Consider the following 12654-nt stretch of genomic DNA (forward strand, 5'->3'; position numbering starts at 1 on the left):
TCCAATAGACCAAATAAAAATAAGTGTTGGGAGAGCTTTTGTTTGCTAGCATTGTCCTTGGTCTTCAAGTGCTGAATTCAAGTGGGGAGTCAGGTATGTTGTCATACCTTCTATTTAGAAGCTTATGAACCTTCAGGGCTTGCTTTGACCTACTGCTGTCATGTTCTATAACTCCTCCCTTACCCTTGGGCCTGCCCCTCTTATTAAGGCCAGGTCCACCCTGAGGGCCATGACGAATATGAGGATCTCCTGGTTTGACCATAATTGTCCTTGGATTCTTGAGGCTGAGTAAGGAATTTCTATTATGGTGTACTCATTGTTGGGGTGGGGGGGGGCGGATGTGATTACCAGAGTCTTCCTAGTATTCACCTTGGCCTCTGGAAAGCTAGAAATCTTCCCACTACTTAACTCGGGCCATACTTCATAGACCAAATCCCTCAACCTCCTTATGACACCATAGTAGGTGGTGATTATGTTACATCATGCTAAAAATGCCCAGGTATCCCATGGCAGTAGCAAGGGTGGGTACTCTTGGGCCATCAAAATTCTGACAGGAATGAATTCCTAAAATTCTGACTCAGGATACTCACCTTGACTGTTGGATGATTCTTGGAACGCCTTCTTTTCCTTACCTGAGGTCTCTGCCATCAGAGAATGGCCCTCATTCCTCTGACACTCTCCTTACAGAAATGGACTAAAGGCCCTGCCTGAGGAGTCTCAGGGATTAGGACTTGGGAAGATGCTGTGCTTCCTTAGGGTGTTACTGTCTATGTTCCCCAGAGCTATAATTCATGGTTCTGCCCTTGTTTCCAGCAGGGCCTAGATCCCCTTCTTGAACTCAACTAGATCTTACACCTGCAGGCAAAACCCTCATCTCCTGAGGTGCCAGAGAGTAAAAGTCAGGGAATGCACACGAGGCTCCCTGCAACTGCCCACCCAGGGGTGACATCAGGATTCAGGTTCTGTGAGGCCTGCCTGTTTAGGTTAAGGGTGTGCCCTTAGTTCTCACTCAGGATACTTTTCTTGACTCCTGACAGGCCCTTGGAACTCCTATTTCTTTCAACTTAACATGACCCATGTACACCAAAGCTCTCATGTCCCTCAGAACCGTAGTAATAAGTGGTGGGATGCTCACTCAATCTGACAGCATTTCCTGGGTCTTCTGGGTATTACTGGAAACACAAGATAGTCTCTCTTTGTCTCCCTCAAGTTGTTGGGGGTTGATTAGGGACAGGACCAGCCTGGGGAACCAGGGGCTGATCAGCGTCTGGATCAGGATGGTTGGCTGGCACAGTGCATGTCATAGCCACCAGTCATTCCAGTTGTTCTGGTTGTCCTGCCATACTGGTTGCTACCAGGCTGCGTGAAGCATCAAGATTGGCAGAGGGGTTATTGAGGGATGACAAACAACTGAACAGCAGGCTATATATATATATTAGAGATTAGAGGCCCGGTGCATGAAATTCATACATGGGTGGGTCCCCTAAGCCCAGCCTGCACCCTCTCCAATCCGGGACATCCTTAACACAATCTGAGACCGTTGGCTCCTAACTGCTCATCTGCCTGCCAGCCTGATTCGCCTCAACTGCCTCCCCTACCAGCCTGGTTACCCCTAACTGCCTCTGCCTGCTGGCACGATCACCCCTAACTGCCCCCCTCTGCTGATCTCTTCACCCCCAACTGCCCCCCCCCCTGCTGGCATGTTTGCCCCTTACTGCCCCCCACTACCGGCCTGGTCACCCCAACCAGACTGCTGTTCAGTTATTTGGTCATCCCTCACTAACCCCCCTGCCGGCCAAGTCGCCCCATGCAGCCTGCTGTTAAGTCGTTCAGGTGTCCACAACTAACCCCCTTGCTATCCAGGTCGCCCCACACAGCCTGCTGTTTGGTCCTTACTGTTACATTGAAGGTGTCCCAGGCAATTTGCATATTCCTCTATTATTAGTATAGATTGGTATGGTGTTTTCCCCTGCCATAATACTTTGATGCAACTAATAGTTTCTAGAATTTAAACAAGGATGAAATAATTCAATCCTTTCCATCAGTCCTTCCATCCAAACCACCTCCACTATCTTTTCCTTTATTTCCCACCAACGTCTAGCCCTCTCTTAGAACTCACCTAAGTCCACTCAAGGTATTCTAGTTAAAATGCTCTTTTACTACAGTGGGATCTGACTCTTCCACTTCAAGGCACAAAGAGTCAACACTGTGGCTTCTATTCACCTTCACTTCAAGGGAGTTTATGATTATTTGTCAGAAACTCCGTGGAGAGAGTGTGCATAGAACACCCCTTTATGTACTCTATTTTCCTGCATTGATATAAAAGGAGAGACACCTTTGATTCCTGCCTGAAGGGGGAGAGGCTGCAGGGAAGGTCTGCGCATCCTGGGCAGCCACCTTCTCTCTGGAGTAGCTTCCAGAATCATAACTCTAGCCACGCCCCCCATAGGAGGGCAGCAACACACACTGTGAGTCTTTGAGAACCTGGAGTCAGAATGGGTGAGAGGGAGTGAGATCTAAGCCATGGGAAGCAAGGGACCCCTCCCTGGACTCCAGGAAGCCTTCATCACTCTATGGGGTGTGGGTATTCCTGGAACCACAGTGCTGGAAGGTGTTGTGTCCCTTGAAAGAAGCTTGTGGTGGAATATTACAGGGTAGAGGATGGACAAGACATGCACCCTACTTAGTCATAGAGACAAGAGAGTCTTAAAAGGAATAACAGTGTGCCCTAACTGGTTTGGCTCAGTGGATAGAGCGTCGGCCTGCGGACTGAAAGGTCCCAGGTTCAATTCTGGTCAAGGGCATGTACCTTGGTTGCGGGCACATCCCCAGTAAGAGGTGTGCAGGAGGCAGCTGATCCATGTTTCTCTCTCATTGATGTTTCTAACTCTCTATCTCTCTCCCTTCCTCTCTGTAAAAAGTCATATATATATATATATATATATATATATATATATATATATATATATGTATATATATATATATATATATTTTTTTTTTTTTAAAGGGAACAACAGTGCACTCTGGCCGGGTGGGTCAGGGGATTGGAGTGTCCTCCCATGTACTATAATGTTGCAGGTTCAATCCCTGTTCAGGGCACATACTGGAGGCAAGCAATCAATGTTTCTCTCTCTCCCTCTACCTTTGTCTCTCTCTACAAAAATCTACAAAAACATATATTCAGGTGAAGATAAAAGAAAAAAACAGAATGACATGTCAAGTGCTCTGTTTGAGCTATCTATGCCATCTGAATTGGCATCCTGGAGTCTGTGACATTAAGTGAGAAAGGAAACCGGACTTTGGTGCTTAGGTGCCCAGGGAAGAGAGGGTGAGGACAGTAATGCTGACTGCCACTGATAAGAGGAGTTAGTTTGACATGCAGTAAGTCAGGGCAAGGGTCCAATGGAAAACAAAAGCAAGTGGAACATAGGAAGGGGCAGACATGGCAGTTTGAGTGAGCCTAATCACAGAAACCAATCATGCAGGAATAACAGAATGTTTTCAGACTCAAAGCAGGAGGCATGAGAAAACAGGGAGGACCTGCAACAATAAGGTGAACTGACACATAAGTTCAGTTCCTTTCTTGGGCAAGAACAATTGAGGGAATCAATCATGTGGCAACAGGGGTAGCTATAGAGAAGGATTGTAGCAAATATATACCCCTAGAGGGCAGGGCTTCAACAGGCAAGCCATAATCAGACCCTCTCCCTTTGTGGGGAGTCTGTATCTGCTTGTTATAAATGTTTCATACTTTTGCTTAAATCTTCGGGTCCTCTGCGCTCATTCCTCAGCATCGTGAAATACGATCCCAGAAAAAAATCTTGGCTCACCATTCTGATTATCACTGAGACTGTGAGAAAGATTCCTGGACTGTAGGATGCAGGACCAATGCCCCTGGGATCCCAGCAGGAGACTACTGCCCATGCAAGCCTGGTGATGTAAGGAGAGCCTAGTAAAGGGGGGCTTATGTAGTTGGGGCAGGGCAGGGGCTGCAGTGACTGTATAGCCTTATGGGGAAGAAACAGCAGAAAGAGTTATGCAACTTGTACCTTCCATCCAGCTCCCCCGTCCCCTGATCTGAGGAAGCAAGGGGAGGAGTTACTGGAATCTAGAGCCACAAAATGGAGCTGGGTGAAGAAAATTCCAAAAGCAGTAGGGTGCTTTGTTCAGGGTACAGGCAGACCTCAGCAACCTGGCTGGGAGGAAACCAGAAAACCAATACCTAGTTCACTCTCCTCCTGCCCTCCATTTCCTACTGGTACTTCTCAAAGCCACCTAGTAGCCTGTGGAGACAGAACATCCACCTTCACAGGGATCATTCAGATGTACATCCCAGGACACAGAGCAGATGCAGGATGAGCCCAGAGCATGGCACACCAAGGCAACCGCAGGAAAGCAGAGCAAGGAGCCTGCTGCAAAAGAAGCCCTCAGGGGGCCACATGGCAAATGCAGACACAATTCTTCCAATTCTTTGACAAAGTACCAAAGTTGGAACAGGAGCTGGGGGAGGTAAAGTACTGAGGGAAAGTTGGCTTTGTTTTCTAAGACCTTCAAACAAATTCCTGGATACACAAATGCAGTGTGGGTTAGGATAAGGACAGTGAAGAAGAGGACAGTGAAGAAGAGTAGAGTGAGGAAGATGAGAGTGAGGATGAGGAGAGAGAATAAGAGGAGAATGAGGATGAGAGTGAAGTTGAGGAGCATTAGGATGAGGGTTCAGCTACTGGACACAGCTGAAATGTGTAGACATATTTGAGGAATGAAGGCCTCAGAACCAGGTACTGGGTGACCCCTGTCTGGTGTGAGGCTTTGGACCTGGGAATAGATACTTGGGGTACAGGTTTTCAAAGGCTAATGGAGCTGGGAATTGATGGTACAGGTGTGCCCTGTGATAGGTTGAAATCTATCCTGGCAAGGGTTGTGGGAGGCAGGAAGTTGAGGATTGAGAGTCATGGTGGTGACTGGACACTCATGGTGACGTGACAACCTAAGTGGCAAGGAGCCCGTGAGGTGGGAAGAATGTTTCAGGAAAGGTTTAGGAGGTGAAGGGGTGGGTGAGGTGTGTGTGGGGGGCACAAACAGGAACCTGAGGTGGGAGAAGAGGGGCCAGGTCTACTTCAGCAAGGGAAGGGGAGGAGGATGTGAAGCTGTTTGGCAAGCACCACGGGGCTCCCTGGGCATCATCAGCCTATTGCACAAACGGGGAGCCTGAGGGCCACAGGGAGCTGTCCACTCCACAGCCTGGACCTGCAGGACCCAGAAGTGTCTCTCTGAGACTTTTTGTACCCCCATCTAGGTGGCTTCTGCTCCTTATGGGGGTGGTGAATAGAGTATTTGGGGGCACATTATCCACCAACAGTTCATGGAAAACAAGGCCACAAACAGCCAAGGGACTGGAAAGTGGGAGGCATATGAAGTTGGGACATGAATGTGTGGAGTTGAGTGCATTTGCTCATTGCTCACTGTGTGGGTAATTATTGCCACCAGGGTGACAGGTGCCCATGGGAAGGAAAGGGTGCAACTGTGTCTCCAGACAGTGTGGGCAACAAGGAGAGGGATCATGGGGACATGGGCTGGGCTCCTGGGGGCTGTCTGCAGAGGGTTTTGAGGGAGCTTGGTGGATCTGGGTTGCAGGGTGACATGGGGGTGCAAAGGCAGCACACATGTGGGCCTGTGTGTGGGAGGAGGCGGGATGTGGGTTGGTGGGAAATAATTAGCTGGAGTCTGGTCTTTGGGCAGCGCCTGCACTCAAGCCCGTGTCTGCAGCCTCATATCATCCTGCACCAACAACCCTCACTCTTACTGTAGCCCCCCATCTGCCTCAGAACCCTCCAGCTGCCACCTAGTCAGTGTGACCAGGGTCCTCGCAGTGCTGTCAATGGGGTCAGGGCTGGGGTGGTGAAGAGGGCCATTTGGCAGGGCAAAGAGGTGTCACTATTTTTTCTGGTTCCTTTGGGTGGGAGGGCAGGGAGTTTGGGGCTCCTGACTCAGCCTAGGAAGGTCCTTCCTGGTGGCCCATCCCATGGCGGCTGGTGATTGCAAGTGTCACAAAGAAGAATCAGTTCCCCCGTCTATCCTTCCAACCTCTGGGACTCTGGTTCAGGCTCCTCTGGGTCTCCACACGCCTGGGAGAGCCTGGGACAATGGCTGGGCTCTCTACTTCCTGATGGTCCCAAGCTTCTTACAGGTTATGCATTCCACAGCTCCAGGACCAGTCCCATACGAGTGCCCAGCCTATCAGAATTTTATGACAATCAGAAAAGGAAAACCAAGAGTGAAGGAGATAGGAAAACCCAAAAGCCCAGGACAGTGGCCAGACCACTGTTGTGTCTAGTGGTTGAGCATTGACCCATGCATCAGGAAGTCATGGGTTTGATTCCCACTCAGGGCGCATGCATGAATTGTAGGCCAGATCCCCAGTGAGGGATGTGCAGGAGGCAACCAATCAATGGTTCTCTCTCATCAATGTTTCTATCTCCTTTCCTCTCTCTCTCTCTTTAAAAAAATAATCAATAAAACCATTTTGTATAGAGTCCGCTGTCAGGACTGGTGTGGGGACCAAGCTAGGGAGCAGGTTGGATAATGGGCACAGACCCAAGAAGAGAGCCCCTCCCGGATTCTGAGACTCAGAAATGATACAGTGAACAAACTAGGACAGGGATGAAAGCCAGCAGCACTGGTACTTTTGAAAAGGGATGCAAAACAAGGGAAGTGTTCCAGACCTGAGAACAATTGGTGAGGTCCCATAGGAGCCTGTCCAAGGAGCTAAACCCAAGGAAAACTCTGGTAGCATTTAATAGGAACCTACGGAAGCTGATTTCTGCCCAGGCCTAACTATCCTGGGACTACAGGCATCTGAATTCAAACAATTCACTTTCTTCTGGTGATGAAAGGAGGCAAACCCTTTGTTTGAGGATCTGGAGAGAAAGCTGAATGGCCTAAGACTGCAGGCCTAGAAACTGAGACAGCAGGGTCTCTTCCACTGCTGCGAGAGCCTGCTCAGCTAAGCTCTTGCTGGGGGCAGCCTGCTCAGAAGCCTATGCAGAGACCTGCACAGAAGAGACCTTCAGTGTCCCCTTGTTCACACATTCCTCAGCAAACAATGAATCACCTCTTGTGTGCAGGCCCCAGAGTGCCTGGGCCAGAGAAGTCCACTGTGGCTGGGAGAGAGGAAGGCTGTGCTGGCGACACCAGGTCCTGATGCCCAGAGTCTGATAATGTGCCCACTTATGGCAGCCTCCAAGGAGGCTGAGGACCTTGAGATGAGGGATGACCCTGGCTCATTTGGATGGGCCCTAAATGCCATCACACATGTCCCTATCAGAGAGAGGCAGGTGAGCGTAGACAGAGGAGAAAGAGATGTGAAGACAGAAGCAGAGATAGAAGGGATGCAGCCGCAAGCCAATGTCACCAGCCACCACCAGAAACTGCCTGAGGCCAGGAGTTGATGCTCCCTCCAGCCTCTGGAGGGAGCCCAGCCTGACATTTCCATTTCAGGCATCTGAGAGTCAAATAGGACTCTGGCTGGCAGACTACAAGAGTGTACATTTATGCCACTAAGTCTGAAGTATTCTGTACAGCAGCTGGAGGGTAGGGGTTCATTAGAGAAACAGAACCAATAGGATGAAGAGAGAAAGAGGTTGGTTCACATGATTACAGATACTGGCCAGTCCCAGGATCTGCAGGGTGAGTCAGCCAGCTGGAGGCCCTGGGGAGCAAAGGGTTTCATTTTCAACTCCCTGGATCATTTGGGCTGCTATGACAAAATATTACAGTCTGGGTGTCATATAATAAACAACAGACATTGACTTCTCACAATTTTAAAGGTTGGAAGTTCGGGATCAAGTGTCATGGTCAACTGAGGACTTCTCGATGTGTCCTCACATGGCCAGAGATTTTATGTATTTAACGTGATGTTTAAGGTAAAAAGAGGCTATTAGAATAGGCCATAATCCAACCTTATGAGTTTAAGTCACCCAAGGAGACAGCAGGTATGTGCTCACACAAGGGACAGCCAGGAGAAGAGGGAAGCCATTTGTACGCTAAGGAGAGAGGGCTCAGAGCAAACCAAATCTGCTTGTACCTTGACACTGGAATTCCAACTTCTAGAACTGTGACAAAACCAATTTCTCTTGATTAAGCCATCGACTCTATGGCATATAGTTAGGGCAGCCTGAGATAACTGATACTCTGCCCTAGATGCATATCTACCAAATTACAAAATTAATCCCTAAGAGCATGTTCAATGGTCCCCTATTTACCCCGGGAGATGAGGATGGGATTTCTGCTCTATGGTGATGTGGTGTCCAAAACCACAAGACTGGACCCTGTAGAGATGATCTATACAGTAATCTATAAATGATGCATGTTCACAAGATGAGGGAGAGGGACACCACATGCCCCCCAGTGGCACTTTGTGGGGGGGGGCTTATACTAAGGAACAGTGAATTTGCAAGTTCTGTGGGAGGCAGGCTGTGGGGTATCAAGAGGTTGAGGTGACCCTTAATTCCCCTACAGTATGTAATCAGACAGTTTGCAAAGTTCACTGGATGGTAGAGAAGAGAAACCCATTACTTAAGGAGAAATATGATCTGGGCCTTGTCCCCTTCAAAGAGATGGATTTTGGGTCTGTCAGTTTTTAGCCTTGAATGTGAGCCTATTCCAAGTTCTTTATCTGCAAAATGAGTCTGGTAGTCTTTCACACAATACTGTGGACATTCATTTGTGATGAATATAAACTATCTATAGTATTAGGCAAATTTGGTGCTTTTAATGCATGGCAGTTGTCACTAGGATGATTTTGAACCCAGATAATAACCACCTTTCCTCACATAATTTAATTTCCATGCTCTATTAAAGAACATGCAACTGTATACAAGGTAGAAAACCACATAAGGCAAAATGTTGCTGAGCAAGTAGTACTAAGTAGAATTTCCCCTATAGAGCATTTGTTGTTTTATAAGGGTGTGTGGTTACCTTCCCTAGCAATATGTAACTGAATGTTTATTAGTCTCAAGGACCAACAACTTGTCATCCAAACCACCCTTAATTTTATTAATTTCATCGCCACCATAAATAGAATCTGTCCTTACTTTTTGCCAAGTTAAACACAAATTCTCTACATGACATGTCATTTTCATGGAGTGAGATCTGGCTCTTCCAGCCCATGAAAAGAGGGATTTCCCAATGGCTCCTTGGCATGTCACTTCAAGGGATATCACTCTTATTTTTCAGAAACACTCTAGACGTCCTATTCTCAAAACACCTAGTTTGGGCACTATATTCACCTGCCTTGGAGCAAGTGGACTGGACCCCTTCCTGTCTGGCCTCAGGTGGAGATTTCTCAGCTTTTCCCACATCCCAAGGTAACTCTTAAGAATGGTTTTCCATTCTAGGCTTAGTGTCTCCACTCTAAGACCCATTACCTGAGAGTTTGACCCCTACTCCCCATTTCCTCGGCTTCATCCAGCACATCATGCAGCCCAACTGAAAATTACCTGTCCCTCACTCTCTGAGGGACTAGAGATTTCCAAGGCCCAACACTGCCTTGCTCAAATGATGGGCAATAAATTGCTCTCTTCCACACCTCTTCTGTTACTTGTCATTTACTTATTTCTTACATTGTATGACACCATTTGCCGGGGTTCTTGTCCCAGCATCAAGAAGGGTTCAGGAATCTGGAAAAGGGGCTGTGCGTAGATGACATAGAAATCCAGAGACTAATAAAGAGTCCAGAGACAAGTTACAATTTTGAAAGGCATTGGGGGTCAGAGGACCTTCAGCTAAAGGAACTGTAGACTCCATCCTTGTCCAGGACCCTTGCTTTTATTAACACAATTTTTCCTAAGGCAAGGTGGAGATAATACACTTCAAAGGGTAAGGTTTCAAAGGGTACAGAAGCAGTCAGTTTGCGGACTAGCCTACAGCTGTTCAGGTGTTTGGCCAGTAGGAGGAAATAACATGTAGATTAAGATGCCCTTTAACTGTCTGGCAGCCACAATCAGTTTCCTATTCAGGTTTGGGGAAATGTCTTTAGCCATTCCCAACAGGTGACTACATGTGTAACTCAACCTTGTTGAGCCCTCAAGTTTCATCAATCTTTTGATGAAACTCTTTTTTTTTCCTGGAGTCCTTGCTGGGGTGAGGACAGCACCTCGAGGAGCCCAGGGCATGAAGCAAAGACCTTGATGAAACTCTTAAAATTATGATATGCTGGAATTGGTATACGACAACCATTTTCCTAATATGACCAATGCTGATGCTAGACTCTAAATTTTATGGGCAGTGGCTATTAGGCTTTCTTTTCTTACCATCTCTAGTGCTATTAGATATTTCCAAAGAGCAGATGGACTATTAATGCTGGAGGGGAAAAGAAAGACATGAGCAAGAATTGAAATTTATTGCGATTTATTTTCTCAAAAACTTTGAAGCAGATAAGCAAATCCAGGTATATGCTATTCAATTTTATAAGAAAAGAACAAGGAGAATTAAGCAAACTAAGAATTAGTCCTCCATTTTTTTATCCCAAATTTCTCCATTTTATTATACCAAATATTTCATATGCCCAGGAAAAATCCTATACCTGTGCCTTGCATTGTAGGAGAAAGAACATATTGAACACTTTTTAATCGGTTTGTAATAAACAAACTCATAATTCATCAACTTTAATAAATGTGGCATCCATGACATTAATAAACTGATATTCTGAAGCAAATAAACCTTTACTGAGAAGGAACAACTTTTGAAAATATATAAAACCCTAAAAATTAGTCATCTACAGAAGAAAAAGAAACCCAACAGCATAAATGTTTAGTTCCCTCCAGAGCCCACTACTCTACTATTCAGAAGGTTGACTGCTCTCCTCAAACTCAAGGTGAAAAGGCTGCCTCAGATCTCACTAGTTGTGGGAGAAGCTGCTGGACTTGACCCTGGAAGGAGCCCTGTGCTTGATAAAAGGCCTCCTCATACAGGTTTGGGAAGGCAGTGGGGAGCTTATTGTAGATCCTGGCCAGCACGTCCAGCACTTTCATCTTTCCAATATCAGCGTGGGCTCTTGGGCCTCACAGGAACAGGTAGCTTGGAGGATTACTGTCGGGAACCTGGCAGCACTTGAGGTACTTTTGCTGAACCAGATCCTTGGTGATGAATTCCCTGGGCTCTCCGAAGATGAGATGCTTCTTCCCAGGGTGGACCCCGTACACTTTGAGGCACTTCCAGATCTCCTCTTCAGTGGCGAGGTTGCCATTCATGAAGATCACGCCCAGGAGCACCATCAGGAACCCGGTCTTGGGCACTACCTCATCACTGCTCAGGTCTCCCTCAACCCGGAGGCCCTGCTTGTTGAAAAAGGCATAGGTGTGGTTGCTGGGGTTGACGTCCTTGAAGTCAAGACCAAAGACCAGATCCATGCGCTCAAAGACTCTCCTGAGGATCTCAGGGAACTGCTCCTTGTACTTCCTTTTGACAATCCTCAGCAGTGCGTTCTGAATGATGGGCTCCTTCTTACTCAGCTTCTCCAACACGAACTGCACCACCTTGCTAACCACCCTGCTTAGTGGATCTCTACGAGCCCGCAGAGCAGAAGGTGCTGCCTGGGAGGCACGGGCACATTCCTGACCTTGGCGCTTGGCACTGGCATCAGATATTGGGCATGAGACACCTGTCTCAAGAGAGCTAGTGGCTGTGGCTCCCTGGGGCTCTTCGGATGGGCCAGGTGCAGGGGAGCTCGGGGGAGAATCATCATTGGGAGGAGAGGAGAGGGGCACTTCAATCTCCTCTGCTGTGGCCTCAGCACACTTGAGACTCTGAGTGTCACTCAGGGCCTATTGGTGTTTGTCTTGTCTGTGCTTGCTCTTCTTTCCCCGAGGCATGACAACACTGGTCAGGGGCAGCGTGCACTTGTGTGGCAGGAGAGGAGGTGATGCTGGCACCTGGAGGAGGAGAGTGAGATGGTGTGTGCTCCCTCATCAGGGACATTGCACCTGGGCTTTAAAATAGGCCATGTCTGCAGGGTCTGAGGGCAGTGCTCCAGGGGCCCACAGAGCTCCTGTTCTGCCCAGAATCTACCCTGAGAACCCGGCAGAGTAAGTGAGAGTGTGCCTTACTCATACCCATAGAATCCTACCTGAGTTTTCCCTAGGTGACTATGGGGACTGGGGTGGGGAGGGAGGTTTGCAGGACCCTGGGTTTGTGGAGTGCTCTCTGTTCACATTCAGGATCATCAAGTTAATTGTTGGCAAGACCTGGGCCCCCAGTCCCTGCTCTTGCTCTCAAGGTGACACTCAAACCTCCATGCCACAAGTTTGTGTTGAGATGCTGCTTCTGGCAGGGGGCACCCAGAACTGACATCGCTATGGAGCCACCTCTGTCCTGGATAGTTAGGGTCCTCAGTCCTCATATAGACCCCTCACCTAGTCTCCAAGAAGGTCTCAGAGCCCCGCTTTCTGCTGTTAGCTTACCCTTCACCTGTTCAGGGTGGGACGTTCCACAGTCCACCTGTGGTTTTCCTGCTTGGCCCTGCAAGAACTAGAGTCCTCTGTGTCTGTGCTTGGGGCCTATCTTACAGAGGTCAGCAGGTACCCCAGAGCCAGAGGAGGAAGTGAGTTTGACATGGTCTAGCTGCATTTGCATGTCTTCTTCCAAATGCAGGATGCA

At 48.0% G+C, this 12654-nt stretch overlaps 1 protein-coding gene across 1 annotated transcript; it reads right to left on the reverse strand.

Annotated features, from left to right (window-relative positions):
* Window positions 1-11060: 11060 nt before the first annotated feature.
* Window positions 11061-12348, reverse strand: LOC132223708 (melanoma-associated antigen B1-like). Its single transcript, XM_059678756.1, has 2 exons — window positions 12288-12348; window positions 11061-11779 (listed from the first exon to the last, which is right to left on the reverse strand). The coding sequence occupies exons 1-2, from the start codon at window positions 12346-12348 to the stop codon at window positions 11061-11063; spliced, it is 780 nt and encodes a 259-aa protein (XP_059534739.1).
* Window positions 12349-12654: the final 306 nt, after the last annotated feature.

Source organism: Myotis daubentonii, chromosome X (genome assembly GCF_963259705.1).
Source record: "Myotis daubentonii chromosome X, mMyoDau2.1, whole genome shotgun sequence".
In the NCBI taxonomy this organism is placed as follows: domain Eukaryota; kingdom Metazoa; phylum Chordata; class Mammalia; order Chiroptera; family Vespertilionidae; genus Myotis; species Myotis daubentonii.